The 20550-nt window shown below is 39.6% G+C and overlaps 2 protein-coding genes across 4 annotated transcripts in view; one reads left to right on the forward strand and one right to left on the reverse strand.

Annotated features, from left to right (window-relative positions):
• The first annotated feature begins 262 nt into the window (after window positions 1–262).
• LOC117288621 (centrosomal protein of 78 kDa-like) lies at window positions 263–10731 on the forward strand. 2 transcript variants are annotated; one of them, XM_033769543.1, is made up of 11 exons: window positions 263–354; window positions 2096–2378; window positions 3217–3398; window positions 4100–4276; window positions 4887–5061; window positions 6129–6242; window positions 6682–6746; window positions 7074–7363; window positions 7663–7876; window positions 8588–8856; window positions 9596–10731. In XM_033769543.1, exons 2-11 carry the CDS (start codon window positions 2129–2131, stop codon window positions 10653–10655), a joined length of 2796 nt encoding a protein of 931 aa, XP_033625434.1. In that variant the 5' UTR covers window positions 263–354; window positions 2096–2128; the 3' UTR covers window positions 10656–10731. The 2 variants fall into 2 exon arrangements, with proteins under 2 accessions (XP_033625434.1, XP_033625435.1); XM_033769544.1 differs by having other exon boundaries at window positions 7080–7363.
• Window positions 10732–15542: 4811 nt separating this feature from the next.
• LOC117287873 (cytoplasmic aconitate hydratase-like) overlaps window positions 15543–20550 on the reverse strand; it is a 30380-nt gene continuing 25372 nt past the window's right edge. For both annotated transcript variants that reach the window (XM_033768447.1, XM_033768446.1), the window contains 7 exons: window positions 20387–20471; window positions 19693–19849; window positions 19210–19334; window positions 18510–18614; window positions 17207–17620; window positions 16924–17109; window positions 15543–15937 (listed from right to left, as the gene is read on the reverse strand). In XM_033768447.1, the coding sequence (XP_033624338.1) occupies window positions 15821–15937; window positions 16924–17109; window positions 17207–17620; window positions 18510–18614; window positions 19210–19334; window positions 19693–19849; window positions 20387–20471 (1189 nt within the window). In that variant the 3' untranslated portion in view covers window positions 15543–15820. The remainder of the gene's footprint in view (window positions 15938–16923; window positions 17110–17206; window positions 17621–18509; window positions 18615–19209; window positions 19335–19692; window positions 19850–20386; window positions 20472–20550) is intronic.

Genomic DNA, 20550 nt, shown 5'->3' on the forward strand with positions numbered 1-20550 from the left:
AAACAAGTTATGCTTTTTGTTGTTATAATAGTTATTGCTTTTGTTGAAGAAAATAATGGTTATAATAATTCTCTATTTGATTACTATGTACTTAATTTAAACTCGTTTTATCTTCAGAAGTTCTATTCTTGAGAGGAACCTAGTTTGTTTATTTTCAATTACGCACACCCAAAGTGGTAATGGATTGACCCGTGTAACTGTAAAGGATTCTTGGACGAAAAATGAGAGCGCCATATTGAAATGTTGTTGTTGTTGTGGTGGGTGTTGATGTTGTGAGTATTGTGTGGCGGTGCGGACATTCGGTCGTTCTCGAGGAGAGTGCTTTCGTGTTAGTAAAAGCCTCATACCTAACTGGTAATTATGTTGGAAAAGTTTCCGTATGGCGCCACCACTTTTTCACTCGATATGAATTAATATAGTATCTAATTTACCTCAATGAGATATCCCTTTTTTTTTTAAAGAGTGAAAAAGTGGTGGCGCCATACGGAAAGTTATCCATTATGCTTGTAACTATAAGGGTTATTGTTTAAATAAATAAAATGTTTTGTTTACTCTGACCATTCACCTTACCCCACTTCTTCTTCAGCAGTTTTTGGACCACTGCTGCTTCCTTCTCCTTAGCCCCACTTGTGTGGCCAAGAATTTAGGATGGATTCAGCTATCCTTGGCCACACAAGTGGGACTACCTTCTCCTATATGCATGCCAACCACACATTGCAGACTTGCCAGACAGTCACGCGGCACACTGCTGTTGTCGGCAGCAAACTAACTAGTCGGAGTGTCATTTACAAAAGACGTTATAACTTAATTATAAATAACAGATCTTAATCTATGGCTTACCCACAACAATATCTCAGATTGGCTGCAATTCCTCTTTTCATGTGTTTTACTATTATTTTTTTTAGGGTTTATGAATGTGAAAAATATTATTTGTAAAGGCAGTTGTCACTATTGGTAATTACTCAAAATAATTATTTGCATAAAACCTTACTTGGTGACGAGTAATGGGGAGAGGTTGATAGCATAAAACATTGTGAGAAACGGCTCCCTCTGAAGTGCCATAGTTCTAGAGAAAGACGTAGTTTTCCACGAATTTGATTTCGAGACCTCAGATTTAGAAATTGAGGTCTCGAAATCAACCATCTAAACGCTCACAACTTCGTTGTGACAAGGGTGTTTTTTTCTTTCATTATTATCTCGCAAGTTCGATGACCGATTGAGCTCAAATTTTCACAGGTTTGTAATTTTTTTATGCATATGTTGAGATACACCAACTGTGAAGGCTAGTCTTTGACAATTTTCAATAGTGTCCACTGCCTTTAAAAAACATTCTTTCTTTGCCTTCTTCAATTTCATACAACAGTGACTGAGTGAGCATGGTGAGTAAGTCTTGCTACACTACAGTGATATTATGACAGTATGAACAATAAAATATTCAGGAACAGCTTTGGAATTATACAGAAAAAGACAGGGACAAAATATCTTTTATCTCACACTAGACCACACTTTTAGCTAGACCAACTTTGGCGCTGTGCTCCTTTTTAAAAATGTTTTCATATCTTCGGTCATTCGTTTTTTGAACTTTTGACTTCTTATTTTGACGAAAAAAAAAGTAGTAAGCACCTAGTTATTGATTGGGTCTAGCTCATAGGCCCTATAGCTAGTTTAGACCTACTTCTAGAAACGGCTCAGTGGGGAGCCTTCTATAATATAGTTTCTAGAAGTACATGAAGTTTGGCCCCATAAATTGGTCTAATCTCAATGGTGCAGGGGTAGACCCAGTGAGTGGGGTGCTAGATTCCTTACTTCGAAATTTTGACATTATCGGTCATCTAACTAGATGACCGATAAATGTCATGACCGATAAATTTCGGGAAAAAAAGGAATCTAGCGCCCCAGTCACTTGGTCTAGTGCAGGGGCCAAGAATACAGAGTGGATTTGACCAGATATAGCTCTATGATTTGACTAGCCCTAGGCCTAGTTGTGCATTGAGGGTATTTGTGATTTATAAACATCTTTATGTGTCTTGAAGAATTCTCAGCTTTTTAGAAATTATTCAAGTATATACTATTTTCTCCTCCATTTTGTTCCTAGTGATAGTGGCAGTTAGTTTGATGTCACCAGGTCATGGAGAGTGTCCAAGCCAGGCAGAGAGGTTCACTTGACTTTGAAGGATACTACAAGCAACTATGTGCTCTGCAGGATACCTGTCCGTTGACGAGTGTCAAAGGTCATCTTACAGAGGGGGTCTTGGACATCAACGGGGATCGGGTTCGAACCCCAGACTGGCCACCGATTCTCAACTCCCTCCGGATCAACAAAAACCTTCAGTTTGTTGCAGTGAGGAGTTACTTTCAACAGAGCTGTGGTAGTGAAGGTAGATAATGTTGCTCTGAAGTTAAATGTCATGTCACACGAGGCAATTTACAGGCAACCAGTTCCAGTCAATCTCAAAAGAAAATACATTCACTGTTCACATATTTTTCTCGGGGATCGAAAGACATGTTTTAAAAATTACTCATACGTGTATGCAACCAAAGTGTTAATGTATCATGCACTGCCTGTAAAAAATTACTCGAGTGACAAGGCCTAAGTGTGTGGACAGTCAACTAGTTTTATGTACCGGAAAACTTAAAGACAATTGATGGACACTATTGGTAATTGTCAAAGACCAGTCTCCTCACTTGGTGTATCTCAACATATGCATAAAATAACAAACCTGTGAAAATTTGAGCTCTATTGGTCGTCGAAGTTATGAAATAATGAAAGAAAAAATACATTGTGATGTCGTGACATCAAATTCTAAATCTGAGATCTCAAAATCAAATTCGTGGAAATTTTTTTTTTTTTCTCAAAAACTACGTTTCTTCACCGGGAGCCATTTCTCACAATGTTTTATACTAACTATCAACAGCTCTCTATAATTACTTGTTAATACTAAGTAAGGTTTTATGCTAATAATTATTTTGAGTAATTACCAATAGTGTCTACTGCCTTTAAGAAGACAAACGTATTATTGGCAGATGCAGGGATGTGATATCTCTGCCTTAAAGGCACTGTACACCTCTTTCTAGAAAAACTGTGTTACTTCAGAGGGAGCTGTGTCTCACAGTCGTTTATACTATCAACAGCTCTCCAATGCTCATAACCAAGTTATTTTTTATGCTAATAATTTCTTTGAGTAATTACCAATTAGAAATATATTCCTACAACAGACTCCAAGGATGGTAAGGTGCGATCCCGCATAAAGCGTAGACAGCCTCCGATTCGCTCCAAGGACCTGACGTATCGTCTGTGTGTTGCTTTAAAGGAATCACTCTCTATCACTCAAGCACTGGGCTACGTAGAGCTACAAGGATTGCCACTGAGGATGAAGGATCTTGTATTGCTTGGGATGGTACATATGTATTCAAATAAAAGGAACACGTTGCCTTGGATCGACCGAGTTGGTCTTTGAAAAGTGTTTGTAACCGTTTGTTATAAAATGCATATGATTGGAAAGATATTTTAAAAGTAGAATATAATGATCCACACGAGTATCACTCGAAAATGCGTGGTTTTCTTTTTACCTTGTCGACAAACACGCTCGGCCATTTATTGGAGTCAAATTTTTGACTCCCATAAATGGCTGAACGTGTTAGTTCGCAAATTAAAAGGAAAACCACCCAATTTCGAGGCAAATGTGTGTGGATCATTGTATTCTACTTTTAAAACATCTTTCTAATCATATGCATTTTATAACAAACGGTTACAAACGCTTTCCAAAGACCAAGTCGACCGATCCAAGGCAACGTGTTCTTTTAAGCCCGGTTCAACTTTCCTGCGAATGCAACTGCGATACTTATTTTGATGTCACAGGGCTGTTTTTAGAGCGAATGTTTTGCAGGAGTTGAGCACAAGTCAACTGATGAGAATTATTCGCTGCAAACTTGTGATGTCAAAATTCGCATCGTAATAATAACTGACAGTAGAATTAATGAGATAGTTTGTACTTTGTTTCTATACATTTTGTCTTTGTCTGGAATATATTGCTTTGACAGGTGATGACGTTTCCCTTTTTTTTCTAACCCATTTAAACAATTATTTCCACAAAACCAGGGTATAATGAAGAACAATACTCTGCAGCACCTTTCCATGGATTCGTGTCGCATCGGTGATCGTGGGACGGAGAAAATCTGCAATGCCATCAAGAATTCCCCCGGCATCGTATCGCTGAACTTCTCAGCGTGTGGTCTAACGAGCAAAGGTGCAGAATCACTAGCCAAGCTGGTGAAAGTAAGTATAGTATTCATTTTGGTTTTACCCATATACACGGATATACCACTGTATACTCGGGCATATTACTGCGATGGAATTTTGAACCCACAACCTTTGCAATTCTAGAGCACCAACTAGACCATGCCTCGAGAATGCCTGACAGCTAGAGGCAGTCCCAATCTTATCTTATATTTTAGCAGCGGGTACCGCCACGATTTAGTAGATGGAAAACAACTATACACAGTAAACTTGCGAGTACAACCATGGGTAAAATCTCTTTTAGAGGAGTGTTGGCTCTGAAAAGATCTGGGCCCAATTTCATAGAGCTGCTAAGCCCAAAAATTTGCTTAGCATAAAGTTTCTGCCTCGATAAAAACAGGATTACCAACAAAATTTCCATTTGTTGCATATTGCTTGTTACTGGTATTCTGCTGATGATGTTTGCTCATCCTGAAAATCATGTGGACATTTTGTTGGTAATCCTGCTTTTATCGAGGCAGAAACTTTATGCTAAGCAAGTTTGTGTGCTCAGCAGCTCTATGAAATTGGGCCCAGGTGTGGTCTCATGTCGCTTATATACATTAGTCTGCTCGATTTTTAAGATTTCCTGAAATTATCAATTCTCCAGCACCAGTCGACCCAGCGCCACAGTGAGGCGTGGAAGGATAGCCTTCGGTACAGACGCCCAGACTTGGATCAGATGTCTGGAATAAGACGAATCACCCTCAACAACAACCCTCTAGTCAACGATGAGGGAGCTGAAGCCTTTGCAGAGGCACTTAAGGATGATCTGTGGCTCAAAGGTACGTCGGGGTTTCGCTCGGCCCCAGAGGCCAGGTCTATCCAGGACCGCTTGGATGTGATTCTTGTTCAGGAAGTATATCATGCGTGCAGTGTGAGTGTGATGCATGATGGGACTGAGCATTAACCAATGAGCGTGCTTGATACATTTGCCCATCCCAGCGCCTTTTATTAAGGCAAGGCGCTGGGGCTGAGTGAACACATTGGGGCGTCATGGTTGAGCAGTTAAAAATAGTACTAGTGGCTTTTTATTTAGCGTGCATATTCATCTTTCTTTGACGCTCAAGGCGCTATAACTTCAGTCTTTTCCTGCAAGGTATGTGGGACTACTATTGAATTATGAGACCTACTCCTTTTACATAGCACCATGTAATGGTTCACAAGGTGCTGTGGCGCAATATGCAGCCAATCAAACCAGGAAATCTTGGACAAACCCCTTCTTTTTGATAAGTGAACTGTTTTATTTACTTGTGTTACACAACACATGGGACCAACGCCTTTACGTCCCATCCGAAGGACAAAGCAATGGTTAAGTGTCTTGCTTTTAAAGGACACAGGTGTCACGACTGGGACTCGAACCCACACTCTGCTGATCAGAAACACCAGAGTTTGATTCCGGTGCTCTTTGCCTTATTCAAATTCTGGTGGTTAAGTCAATGTGGTGGGGGTTTGAATCTCAGCCATGACACTTTTGAGCAGTTTTGATGAATCAATGATTCTGTACCACATTTGTCAGTTTGTGAAAATAAAATAAATAAAAATGTGAGAAAATAAATCCTGCCTGTGCTATATATTTCAATGGACAAAGTGGCGAATCTTGATTTGCCACTTCATGAAAACACAAAATGTCACATCTAGTTATTCATCATTTACATTAATTGGAGTAATTACAAAACATTTACGTGTAAGATCCGGAAACTTGTTTAAAATGTTGACAGCAATGACCATGTCAAGAAGTTGAAGAAAAAAAATTGATTAACCAAGTTTTAGAATACTTTTTGACATTATCGTCAGTTCGTGAAAACGATGACGTTCGGACTACATCAATTTTTTCTGTTTCGTATTCCAGCTCTTGACATGCAGCATTGTGGTATATCCAATGTTGGAGCCACGGCATTCTTAGACGGTTTATATCAGAACCCATCAATAGTGGTGCTAGACATGAGGAAAAACCATCTTGTCGGTAGGTAGAGATATATATTCCTAATATTTTAACTAGTGGTGAGACATCTACTCTAGCAATGCAAAGGTTGTGGGTTCGAGTCCCACTCAAATGATTTGCCTGTGGATTGTTTTCACAGAACTCAGGAAACTACTGAGTTTACAATGGTTAGTACAAGGGCTAGAAAGCTCGATTATTGGTGCAGTGCTGGCATGTTAATTTGGAGGTCTCGGGCTCAAATCCAAATCTAGTCACTTTGTTTTTATTCAACCCCAAAATTAAAATGTTATTAATCTTGAAGACCTACATTGGAAGAGGCACGTAGTGTCTCGGTTGTTTTTTAAACAAGTGCTTAAGGTTCTTTGCACCAAACATTTCCCACGTTTAGGATGTTTTCCATGTTTAGAGTTAAGAAGGAGTTGTTTTCTTTCTGACTCCTTGGTTTTCATTTCTGTCGCAGATCGTGACTTATTGAAGACAGTGATGGAACAAGTCATGATCAATGCAGGAGGAGAGGATCATCAAGTAGGTCTACAATTTACTTGTGGCAGGACGGCCCTGTGTTACATTAAAACTTACATATCTATTAACATTTATGTCAATTTGACCGTATTTACATTTAAAAAACACAATATGATCACAAATTTCCCTTCTAAAAGAGAGTTCTGCATTACTTATTTAAAAAAATAAGGAGCGCTTTGAGATGCCCTCGGATGTGATTAATTGTTTTTGTGAAGCCTCTTCTGACCAAACTCAGAAAAATACTTAGATGGAAATGATATGCACACTGCCCTAGTGTGGGTATAAATTACTTGACTCTTTATGGGACAGTACAGTTTGTTGTTGTCTCGGTTACAGTACAAATGGTTACGAGCAAACAACAGCAGCAAGGAGCGTGGCGGAACCCACAAAAATCGTAGAAAAACCAAAACACTGAACAGCAGCTTTGGTCGCAAGACGACAATCCGCGTCACGAGTGGCCAGTCGTCAGCGCCCCCGCGATCCAGGGCCAAGCCAAGCGGTGATGGGATTTCTGTTCGTGCAACGAGGGCGATGGAACCAGAGGAGTTTATACCTGCAGTGTCCAGGCCGGGTCCTGGGTTTGTTCCGTGGAGAACGGCAGCTAGAGCAACACACAGGAGGTGAGTGAGGGTCAATACTTTTTTTCCCATAATTTTTTGGTAGTTATTTTGGTTTAAGATTTGGAGGTTGGGTTCCACTTGATTTGTGATGACGAATCTAACAAATGGAGTATTCATATTTTTATAATTTTGACAAACCAATTTACTGCATGTGTCTCCAGTACCTTTTGCTGTTCTTGCGTCCTCTACATATGAAAACGAAACTGATCTTGAGAAGAGCTTTCTTGATGTGTGTGGACATTCACTGTCAAACATTTTGATGAAATTTTGACTGACATAAATTTTTGGTTTTCATAAAGGGTTCTACCAGACGGGCACAATATCGAAGTTAACACGAGCCCTAGTTCAACTCCGAGTAAATCATGTGCGTCCATCCACGTCCACGCCGTCTCGTCAGGAGAGTTTGACACCAGCGAGAAAGACACCACGGGGTCACCAATGACGATGATGTCTAGTATGAGGGACACGGAGGACATGGAAGGTTTTGACAAAAGGATGAAGAGACAGATGCAGGTATGCAGGGGAGTCTGGGTTTTATCCAGGAATACGCCATTAGAGGGTAAAATATCACCAATCATGGCGTGTCATGGTTGAGTGGTCTATGTAGTTCACTGGACCCAAGCTCTTTTTTTTTAGGGCTACACTTGACTGATTTGGGCTTTCGCCCCATATCAACTGTCTCCAGGGGCGTGCTGCCGCCCACTACTTGGGCTGAAACAGAGTTAACCCCTTTACAGTCCTCGATGGGTATCATCACTATAGGAGCCTGGCTTGTAGAGCAGAATGCACTACCTTCCAAACTTTTTACGAAGCAATTAAGTTGTATTGCCTTGCTCAAGGGAACAAGTGTCATGACTGGGTATCAAACCCATACTCTGCTGTTGACGACACCAGAGCTTGGGTCCGGTGACGTAAACCGCTCTGCCACGACACGCTACCCCACAAAGGCCAACCAACCAAAGGCTCTGCAAAAATATCCGTTACCTTGGGAAAGCCCCATACATGGTTAAAAGATGACGACACTTTGGTTGAACTGTTTCCCTACCACTTTTCTTTTAAAATAACACAAGCCGACATAGTCCACTACAGTTACCATATTTAGAATTGTATTGTTACAAACACATTTGTTCAATTTACAAGTCAACAGATACAGCGTCATTGGATGGGAAAGCACCAACATTTATTATTCTATCCATATTTTGACTTGATATTCTTTTGCCTAAGGTTGAAATTGAGGAGCTCCACCGACGACTCTTCATCGAGAGCCGAGCGAGGGCAGCATCCGATGCGCATGTGGTTGAACTAGAGGTCAGCAACAGTCGACTTCGACACCAGATACAGTTACTGGAGGCACGGTCACCGACTTCCCCACTGAGGGTGAGGGGTGGGCCGTCGGTCACTGCAGAGCAGCCGGAGGATGAGAGTATACTGGATAGCATCGAGGAGTCTTTTGCTAAATTCCATGGATTTCTGGATCTACTCAGGGAGGCTGGGTACGTAGAAGTAATCATCCAGGCTTTTTTGTAAAAAAATAGTTAAAGACAGTGGACACTTTTGGTAATTGTCAAAGACCAGTCTTCTCACTTGGTGTATCTCAAAATATGCACAAAATAACAAACCTGTTCATGGAAAATTACTTTTTCTCAAAAACTACATTACTTCAGAGGGAGCCGTTTCTCACAAAGTTTTATGCTATCAACAGCTCACCATTGCTTGTTACCAAGTAAGTTTTGAAGCTAACAATTATTTTGAGTAATTACCAATAGTGTTCACTGCCTTTAAAGGCCTGGCGTTTCGACCTTGCTGAGTCTTTCTCAAAGTCTAAAGGGAAAGACTCTGCTAGGGTCGTAACGCCATTAAATATTTTTGAAATAAACATGTTATACAAGACACTGAACATGCTTACAGTGGTTTATTTTATAGTTTGTTCAGTATAGAAAATCTTGCAGTAGCTCACTTTCACAAGAAGACGATCAGTTTGTAACCGGCACAGGCTAAGTTCTGCAAGTATTTAATTTTCTGATGCATCAGTTAGATGCATCAGTTGGCATTTTCTGGTTTTTCAATCTCATTCTCCGAATTTAAATTCTCCGAATTGCTGAAAACAAAATAATAATATTAATAATAATACATACTGCCCCCCGAAACAAAAGCGGACAGGGAAGCTAAACATGTGAAAACAATTAAAAACTTTCTCCGCCTAATATTTAAGACTATTATTCTATTTTTCAGTCTCGGGCAGCTGTGCACCCTGGTAGGGATGACCCCCGGAGAGATCACCAGCAACCCTCAGGTACGATCCATCCTACAGAAACATCAGCCGACCACCCACCAGTACTATCCCTCAGAGATCCCACCTTACCAATATACACCCCACAGGTACCCAAATGATCCCCCAGGAAGGCGTGACTATGGCCCGGAGAGTTCAGGAATCCAGGTTTCTGGACCACCGGTAACCCCAACGAGGGATACGTCGTCGAAAACAGATGGATCCAATGCGGCCATTAGAGCTGAGGAACCTGAAATTAGGCCACTTTATCTGCATGCTCCACTCGTCATGCAGGAGGGACAAAATGGGCAGAGTCAGCAGGGTTCAAATCCAGCTGGAACATTCAGTGCCAACACACAGGGCCGTTCAAGAGACGGTGGTGGTTCAGTAAGTGGAGTAGCAAGACCCGTTGTTGTTCAGCTCCCACTCTCTGATCCTCCAGCACCTCAAGGAGAGCATTCGACAGAAACTGATGTTAGACACCAAGTAAATGAACAATCAGACTCTCGTGTTGAGGGACAGCAGACTGATCTGGAGAAGGAACTGAACAGGCCTCACATTGAGTTTACCAACAACACAGGCTCATCAGGAGATGCTCGTCCCAAGCCTGGACCAAGAGACCTCTCGGGTGGAAATGAAAATCAACAAGCAACATACATGACTGAAGATAGGACACCAAATAGTGATGTCTTAACCCATGAAAAAACCAAAGACTCTCAGGACCACTCTGACAACGAGGCTTCAGTTCAAAGTTCTCTTGGCAGCGGCAGCCATAGATCCTCAACACCAACGAAGAACAAGGGCAGCCTGTCAGGATCTGACAATCCCACTGCTGCCACCTACTCCGTTGATGAGGATTTTGAAGACATGGGCTCACCTGTGTTGAAGGAACTGGATAACTCTGATGAAGACCTGTTCTTGGATCTACCTACCCCTACCAAGAGGGCTGGGACGGGTAAGAACGGAAATAATGAGAAGGGCGTTCGAGGAGACGATGAATACAGCAGCGACGAAGATTTTTAGAGACTGTTAAAGGCACTGGACACCTTTGGTAATAGTCTAAAGACCAGTATTCACTTGGTGTATCCCAAAATATGCATAACATAACACATCTATGAAAATTTGGACTCAATTGGTCATCGAAGTTGCAAGAGAATAATGAAAGAAAAAACACCTTGTTGCACAGATACGGTGCTTTCAGATGCCTAAAAAAGGCTTCAAGTCTGAAGTTTTTGAATATTTTAGTGAGAACATACCTCTTTCTCGAAAACTACGTTACTTCAGGGGGAGCTGTTTCTCACAATATGTTAAGTACTTTCAACAGCTCTCTATTGCTCGTTACCAAGTAAGTTTTTAAGCCAACAATTATTTTTAGTAATTACCAACAGTGTCCAGTGCCTTTAAGGGAATTACTTTATTTATTTTTTAATATTTTTTTTATTTACAACAGAGTTTATTAAATTCATGTGATTATTTGCCCTTCACCAGTGCATGAGTCCTGCGAGGGAAACAGAACTCTAGGTTGTCTTGCACCCATCACATTTGACATAAACTTTACTTTTTAAGTGTCCAGTTTTAAGGTCAGTGGACACTATTGGTAATTGTCAAAGAGTCACATTTGGTGTATCTCAACATATGCATAAAATAACAAACCTGTGAAAATTTGAGCTCAATCGGTCGTTGAAGTTGCGAGATACAAATGAAAGAAAAATAAACCTTGTCACACGAAGGTGTGTGCGTTTTGATGGTTGATTTCAAGACCTCAAGTTCTAAACCTGAGGTCTCGAAATCAAATTCGTGGGAAATTACTTCTTTCTCGAAAACTATGGCACTTCAGAGGGAGCCGTTTCTCACAATGTTTTATACCATCAACCTCTCCCTATTATCGCCACCAAGAAAGGTTTTTCGCCAATTATTTTGAGTAATTACCAATAGTGTCCACTGTCCACTGCCTTTAAGCTGTTTGAGCCAAAAATATTTTGAGGATGAGAATGTCATTTTATGTTTAAGCTTCCTTTAAATACAGAACATTCACTTGAAGGGCCCTTTTTTGGCTTTTGGTTTGTTTAAATTTTAGCAGTTTGTAGTTGGGTCTAAATTGTCTTATATTACCAAGCAATTTAATCTACTATGCACTGAAAAAGTGCACCAGTGGAAAAACTGACATGTGAAAGAATTGTTTGCAACCTTGTTTAACTTTCCCAAACAAATAAGTTTGTGGTGGTTTTTTTAAAGTAATTTTTCAATTTATTTAACTACACCAACGTTTTAGTAATAATTTTGGGGGTTAGTGATAGGTGAACAAAACCCAAAACTGCAATGGTGCCCACTGATGCCTTTTTTCATTTGGCCCAGGATAAACTAAAAATCGAGAAAAACACAAGGGGTAAGTCCAGACTTTTTAACAAATGTGGGGTTAAAAAAAAAAACAATAAAGGTGCAAGTCCAGCATTTTATTACATTTTGGGTTGGGGTTTAAAAAAAATGAAAAACATAAAGCGCAAGTCCAGCATTTTTTTGTTATATTTGGGGTGAGGGTTAGGGTTAAAAAAAAACATGGGCAGGATAAGAGTACAAAAAATTTTTTTTTTTTAAAATGGGGCAAGTCCAGCATTTTTATCAAATTTAGGGTGAGGGATAGGGTTAAACCCAAAAAAGCACAAGGGTTACATCCAGCATTTTTATCAAATTTGGAATTAGGGTAAAAAAACACAAGGGGCAAGTCCGGCATTTTTGTCAAATTTGAAATTGGGTTAAAAAAACACAAGGGGTAAGGGTAAGTCCAGCTTTTTTATCAAATACGGAATTAGGGTTAAAAAAAACACAAGGGGTAAGTCCAGCTTTTTTATCAAATACGGAGTTGGGGTAAAAAAGCACAAGGGACAAGTCCAGCATTTTTATCAAATTTGGAGTTGGGGTAAAAAAAGCACAGGGGGTAAGTCCAGCATATTTATCAAGTTTGGGGAAAAGAACACAAGGGGTTAGTCAAGCATTTTTATCAAATTTGGGTCTGGGGTAAATTTGGAGTTGGGGTAAAAAATAACACAAGGGGTAAGTCCAGCATTTTTAGCAAGGTTGGGGTTGGGTTTAGCGTATGAAAAAAAACAGTTTTACAAAATATTGGGGTTAGGGTTTTAGTTGGGGCAAAAAAAAAACAGAAGTGGTTTTGTCCAGCATTTTTATCAAGGGTTGGGCTAGATTTTGGGTAAAAACAAAAACCATGAGAGGCAAGTCCAGCATTTGTATCAAACTTTGAGTTAGGGTTGCACTTTTTTTTTTTCCAATTTTAAAAATATGTCAGTTTAGGCTCCAAAATGCTGCAGTGGGAATACGACCAAGATGGCTTCAGTACAAGGGTTTTTGTGTGATTAGTAATTGTGTAAAATGGAAGTTAAAACAAAGTATTCAGTATGAGAATTCAAGATGTTTGAATTGTGTGTTCATTTTGTATTTCAAAGAAGTTGAACTTTGTATCTTTTTACCATTTTGAAACGTTGTTATAAAAATGTTCTGCCCAATTGCCTTTGTAAATTTCTTCTTACATTTGTGCCTTAATAAAGTGAGAGAAGTTTAAGAAAATAACTATCGCACATTTTACTCATGTGGATGATTTTCTGCAAAAACAGCTAAGCAAAAAATATTTGATGGCTTGACATTTCGACCCTAGCAGAGTCTTACTTTAAGGCTAAATGAGAGGAAGACTCCACTAGGGTTGAATTGTCAGGTCATATTTGTAAGTAAGCAGTTTGCAACAGAATTATTTATTTATTTCTTCAAAAAGAAAACTCAGCAGCATTTGTTTTCTTGTGCTGTTCCTGAACAATTTGATTAAGGCTAGAGTAAGCACAAATGGTAGGGAAGTGGATGAACGACCGAGAAAAACTGGAAAAATAAACACCTACATTAAACCAACAATAAGAAAACTCTATTATACAAATAATAAATTTCCCAAGACATTGACCAAATTTATTCCGTCCATCTAAAACTGTCCCATCGAGATGGTGCACTTTGTTCATAAAAATCTACTTTAAAAAGACATAATATTTTATGTTAATTAACCCAATAAAAAAAAAGATAATCTGCAACATGGGAAGAGTTTTTGGTCTGCCCTTATAAAGGAAAGTATGGGGTTTATTGTGGAACATATTTACCACAAAAAATTTCAAAGTTTTACCACATTTGAAGCTTACAGTTAAGGGCAAATAAATTGAAATAAACTTGTCATAATTCTGATTTACATACAGAAAAGAAAATGTTAACATAAATTGCTAATAATAATAATAAGAAGAAGAAATGCTTATATAGTGCAATTCAGTACTGCAAGCTCTCAATGCTAAGTTCAAAACCATACAACAAAATTATATGGTAGAATTAGTTTAGGATGCAACAATTGTATATCAATTCTGATTTGACTTTGATATTTTTTACTTGTATACCTTTTGGTATAGAGTTTCTAGTTTTGGTTAAATGACAAATGGTATACACTATACAAGGTGTATGATGGAAGTTTGAAACTATGTGAAAGAAACCATTTCAATCAATAAGTAGAAGGAAATGAACTTGCGGGGAAGCTAGGTGGACCTAGACTTAGGCAGTGTCCGAATTGGCAGCTATATATACGGTTATGGCTAGATTTCCGCGTCGTCATGCGTTAAAGTATAGGATGCCCTTAACAACAGTTGAGCTATAGAAGAAGCTACCAATTCAGATACGGCCTTAGTAGGTAAATCAAATAGTATGTTCGATCAAGGATCACAGTTAATAATAATAATAATAATAATCCAAGCACTTCAATATAGCTTTCGGATCTCATGGAGGTTACGTTTGGGCATGGACATTTTAAGCTGCGTTGGTTAACAAACTGTTTTCATACTAACAGAATGTTTGAGTGAGAAAGTGATACCGGTTCTGAGTTCTGGTACTAGTTCAATGTCATAGAACTTATGTTCTTAAAGCAAGACAATTAACCATGAGAGCTTCGTTCTTCCTATTAGAATGCATGGGCGCAGGTCCCCTGTGTTGTGTTGTAAAGAACCCAGCAGCCGATTTCACGAAACACTAGGATTTATCCTATCTCGAGTTAAGACGAGTAACCCATCCTAACTTAGGATGGGTTCAATGGGTCCTAACGTCTTTTGTTACGAAACTTAACTCGTCTTAAGTTCTAAGATTAATCCTAAGATAGGATGAGTTTGGTGAAATCGATGGCAGGACACTTATTAGTAAAAGAAGGGGTTTGCTCCAGCGTCTGGCATGACTGACTGCAGATTGTGCCCCATCATATTGTAAACCCTTTTAAGAGCCCCATTTCATAGAGCTGCTTAAGCACAACAAAATATGCTTACCAGATTAAGGTTACCAGCCAAAATATCATGTCATATGTACAATTTGTGACTGGTTTCCTTCTCATTTCTGCTTAGTAGAAATGTGTCAAGCAATATTTTCTGCTTTAACAGCTTCATGAAAGTGAGCTCTGGTGCATTAAAAATTAAAACACAGATCCGCACACTGAAACAAGGCAGTAGCCTTAGGTTAGGAAATTACACGTAAATGGAGATAAACCTCACTTCATGTTAACATCAATTATACTTAATTGATTAGAAAACAATCAAACTAATGTAATTGTCTCACACAAGTCAGTTCCATTTTTGCCTTTGGCCAATTTGGTTTGCCTTTGGCCAATTTGGTTTGCCTTTGGCCAATTTGGTTTGCCTTTGGCCAATTTGGCCAAGCTATACATGTATTTGTCTGTCAGTAGTTAAGACACTGTCGCAAGAAGCTGGTATGACCAGACCTTGAATTGCACGGAGGCCATGGACTCTCTGGTACCCGGTCTTGACCGTGATACCCCTTCAAAAGTTTCCTATAGAAAGTTTCCCATGGAAGTGCCCTTTACAAAAAAAAATCAGCCTTGCCCTGGCCAAGATAAAATTTCAGGCCTGCGTCACATTGTTAAAATGTCCTTTGTTTTGTTTTCTCAGGAACAATAATGTAACATGCTTCAAATGTACACTAATGATTTACACATCAGATTAACAAAGTTACTGTTATGTAGTTGATGATACATTTGGTTTGTTAACATGTAGTTGGTGCTACATGATCACTTTGTAATACTTTCACAATAACAGTTACTGTTTTTAGGTAGTTGAAGATATTGCATCATCTACACTCTTAATAATGGAGTGGATTTATTTGGGTAGTTTCTGACGGATCATGTAGTTGAGGATGCCCCCGTGGCGGAAGTAAGTCAGCTCAACGTCGGTGTCGAACCTTAGAGTCGCCTCAAAGGAGCGGCCATCGTCAAGCTGAAGAAGAAAAAAAATATTAAAATATATTTTTACAAATTTGTTTATTGTGATAAGCAGTTAAATTTAGTGGAGGTGTGAAATCTAGCGGCAAAGCCAGGATTTGTTAATTGGGGGAGGGGGGCATTAATTTCCAGCAGGGAGGAAACACAGAGGTAATATTTTTCCTTTTTTTCAGGGCACTTAGTGTTAAGATTTATGTGAACATTTGTGTTGGGAGGAACTGAAAAAAAGGGGGGAATGCCACAAGAGAGAACCTTACATGGTGTAAAGTTTCAACGACCCTCCAGCCTATGCAAAAAAAATTTTGACGATTTTTTCTGATGTCTGAAGGAAAACAAATCTGAAACCAGACAGCATGAATATGCGAGATTAATTTTGTTTTCTCACATTGACTTGGGACCAAAAATGTGCGAGACTTGCACAAAAAGAAATCACAAAACCCCCGAAAAAAATGGGTGAAAATCGTGAGAAAAGTCATACATGTTTGAGGGGATTCCAAAAATTGTGGCAATAAAGGAATAATGGTCTCAGACTTCAAAAACAAAGATCCACATACTTTGCAGGAAAAAATACTTGGCCATTTGCCAAGCCCCTCTAGAGTGTGATAAAGCACTATATAAGCAGGCATGCAACTGCCCGTAAAAAAAAAAAAAAAAAGGAAAATTTTCAAAGGCACAACGCAAGTACGGAGCGAGGCAGCCGAAACGCCACAGGACATGATACCCACAATGGTACCCTAGAAAATGTTGAGGTTTATTATGCTCTGAGGTGCATTGTTAGCATGTACTAGGCTTATTTTACATGATTGTAGTTGTACACTGTTGTTGCCAGGCATATATTAGGCTATAAAAAAAAATATATAAAAAAAATCTTTTAAAAAAACGTTTTACGTAAAAAAATAAATTTAAAAAATGCGGAATTCCGCGGAAACGCGGAAGAGTTGCATGCCTGTATAAACCCAGAATTATTATTATTATTCCTACCTTGACCGTTGCCTTCTGTCCAGGCTTGAGATCTTGTGGCAGCTCGATGCAGTATTTCTCTTTTCCGGTCAGTCCAAGCGACTCGGCAGTCTGGCCTTCCAGATACTGGAGGGGTATGATTCCCATTCCTACCAGGTTACTACGATGAATTCGCTCATAGCTCTCAGCAATGACGGCACGGACGCCCTAAGGACCAGACAATCATAGAAATCATTAACCTCATTAAAAGTTTCAAGTGGAACTTTCAAGATCATTTGTTGCTTTCCTATTTCTAATTTCTCACCTGCATCCAGGGTCCCTTGGCCGCCCAGTCACGTGATGATCCCGACCCATAGTCCTTGCCGGCCAGTATGATCAACACTCTACCCTCCGCCTTGTAGCGTTCGGCAGCGTCGAATATATCCATCGTCGTCCCCGAAGGAATGTGTACTGTCTTGGGTCCCGCCTTGCCCACAAACTTATTCACCAGGCGGATGTTAGCGAACGTGCCCCGTGCCATGACAGAGTCATTGCCCCTCCGGCTACCATAGGAGTTGAACTCTCGGGGTGTGAGACCCCTGGAGGCGAGGTAGCGTGCAGCGGGGCTGGTTCGGGCGATACTGCCGGCGGGTGAGATGTGATCGGTGGTGACTGAGTCACCGAGATTGAGGAGGACGTGGGCTTCTTTGATTCCAGTGATTGGTGGTAACTCCTTGGTCTGTGTAACAAGAGTTAAACAATTAATAAATATCCTTTAATTGTTTTTTAAGTCACTTCGTAAACAATCACTCCACTAACTGTTGTGTTTTCCCTAAAAATATACAGCTGGAATCATTACATATAAAACTTACAATGTAATAAATAAATTAAACCCTCTTCCGAAAGTGTAAGTAAAGTTAAGTCTGTCCCGAGCCAATATGGCTCATTAGGCCTGTGTTTATATCCCAGCTCATTTGCATCAAACGACTTAGAATATTTCTATTCCCCCTGGACAGGATGGCAGTCCATTGTACATGTAGGTTATTCCCCACTGGTACCCATTTGTACTCCTGGGTGGAGAGAAGGACACAAATGTCACTACTGAACAAGCCAGGATTCAAACCCAATAAATGTACGCTTTCAAAATTATAGATGCGAGTCCATAATGGAGCCTACGCCCAAGCCAGAGTCTCAAGAAGGAGCCAAAAATATCAGCTAAGTTTATTCAAGAGCTGAGATGGGTTTAGCTGAAGGGAAAAAAATCCAATCTTACCAAGTCAGCAAAGAATAATTTCAGCAATTGACAACTTACACAACGCACCTCTGCACAAATGCACGTCTACCATTTCAACCATTTTGACAGTTAATTACTTTGAGTACATATTGGCTCCCAAAATGGCAGACAGGATAGGCATGTGTAAGTGCGTTGCGCCTTGTGCAAGGAGTCAATAGGGAAAAGAAATCCAATCTTACCATATCAGCTAAGAAGTGGTTCAGTAATTGACCACTTGCACAACGCGTAATTGCTACCGTTTCCACAAAATTCCTTTTTGTACATTTTGAATACCAAAATGGTGGACATTGCGCATCGTTCCTGGGATCACTAGAGGAAAGAAATCCAATCTTACCATGTCAGCAAAGAATGGCGGTGATTGGATGTATGTTGACTTGGAATCCCACGGGTAGAGCATGCTCTCCGGTGCATCCAAGCTACTCCAACTCTCATTGCCTTTCTGTAAGATGAATAAAGTCAGTGAGGGATTACACACAAAAAAATACAATCTTGAAGTGGGGTTTGCGGTAGCACCATGTGTAAATTTCTTTTTAATAGTGTTGGTTCTGACAACCTCACTGAAAACCTCAGCTAATTATACTGCCACCGTACAAAGTTTCAAATCCTAGATACAATCTTGACAAGAAAAACAAATAAATAAAATAAATTCAGCTTTTGTGAAATCACTAAAACTAGGTGCTCAGGCTCCTGATCTATCAAAATGTCGTCTTGCCCTTAAATACATTGTTTTTGCATCAAGGTCAAATTGACGCTTTTTCTGAAATTGTTGTTGTCCAGCAGCAACTGTTGCTCCGGACCGCTCAGTTGCCTGCTGGCACTCCCTCTGTATTTCCTTAGGTGTTGTCTTATTTTGTACCAGTGTGTTTTAATTTCACAATGGTCATACTTTCGTTGGTTTTCTCTGATCAACAGCCGTTATGCTTGCTTGCTTGAAGTCTTGCTGGTAAAGCTTGATATCATTCTTGTAAAGCTTGAAATCTTGCGAACAAAGCTTGGAATCTTGCGAGCAAAACTTGAAATCTGTCAATACTTACAGCAATCTTAGCGTACACCTCTTTGAACATTCCAGGAATAACATACTGTCTCTCTACTTCCTGAATCTCACTACGGCTTGGCCAGATATCACGCAGGAATATATCCTTACCCTCAGAGTTAGTTCCTGCAGGAAAAAAAATTAATCATTCCTCTTCTGGTTAATCGATAATTATAACAAAAAACCGTTTGCTGGATGATGATGAAAAGGCAAAATTTAATTGCTGTGAATGTTTTTATTTAATAAGTCAAAGCACTCAGAAGTCTCCACTTGTTAATGATGTTTCACCAAAGGGCCGGCAACAAGTCACCCCAAGTGTGTTTTTTTTTTTCTCATTATTTTCTGCAACTTCGATGTCCCAACTGAGCCAAATTTTCACAGGTTCGTTATTTTAAGTGTTTGTTGGGATATACAAAATGAGGATGCTGGTCTTTGACAATTACCAAAAGTATACCCCTGCCTTTAAGGTCAAACCCTTACATACCTAATGGTGTCGATTCAAAGTCAAAGCTGACTGTGCCTGCCAGGGCGTATGCTATAACCAGCAGAGGAGATGCCAAATAGTTGGCTCTGGTAAGGGGATGAATCCTCCCTTCAAAGTTTCGGTTTCCGGAGAGAACACCACAGGCAACAAGGTCACCCTGAAATAAAAAAATTGACAAAATTCATATTTCATTCCACTAATTGTTCAGTTGTTATTGGCATGCTATATGGCATGCGCTTTATCCAGAAGAAGATCAGAGCATATTGATCGAAACGTCGAGCTGAAACCAACGCCTCTTTTAAGAACCACCCCAACTCATTTAGAGATAGTCAATACATGGTGTTACCGCACATCTTTCTTTATGGTATTTCCACCATGCAAAGTTTCAAATCCTACTTATTTAGAGTTCATGTTGGCGGTACCCCTTTTCAGTCAATATCTTTGTTCAGGGGTGCCAGACAAAAACAGGGAGACGGCCAACATTAGGGCTACATGGCTTAATTTGGTATTGTGCCTGCATGTTAATTAGAAGGTCGTATGTTCAACTCCCACTCAAATATCTTTTCTTTGTTCTAACCCAAATTAATTAAATAGTAACAGTCAAGGGAGAACACTGACGATTCTTTTTTCCAATATAACTTTGAATGGTCTGCAATTTTCTCCAATACATGTAGGTACAGAAGACAACACTTACTTTTTCAATAGCTTGAGATACAGGTTCCGGCAGAGGTCCGCTATTTCCTATACAAGTCATGCAGCCGTATCCAACAATATCAAACCTGAAACAATAAACAAAAATTACAATTTGTTTATTTATTTTTTAATAGAAAAGTATTGAAAATTGAAATAAAATTATAA

The sequence above is a fragment of the Asterias rubens genome, chromosome 3 (genome assembly GCF_902459465.1).
Source record: "Asterias rubens chromosome 3, eAstRub1.3, whole genome shotgun sequence".
Taxonomy (NCBI): Eukaryota; Metazoa; Echinodermata; class Asteroidea; order Forcipulatida; family Asteriidae; genus Asterias; species Asterias rubens.

Excerpts from the sequence above, each read along its gene's own strand:
- LOC117288621 (XM_033769543.1), top strand. The coding sequence starts at position 2,129 with ATGGAGAGTGTCCAAGCCAGGCAGAGAGGTTCACTTGACTTTGAAGGA. Across the intron at positions 3,399-4,099 it reads ATCTTGTATTGCTTGGGATG|GGTATAATGAAGAACAATAC; the intron begins GTACATATGTAT and ends CCACAAAACCAG. Across the intron at positions 4,277-4,886 it reads CACTAGCCAAGCTGGTGAAA|CACCAGTCGACCCAGCGCCA; the intron begins GTAAGTATAGTA and ends TCAATTCTCCAG.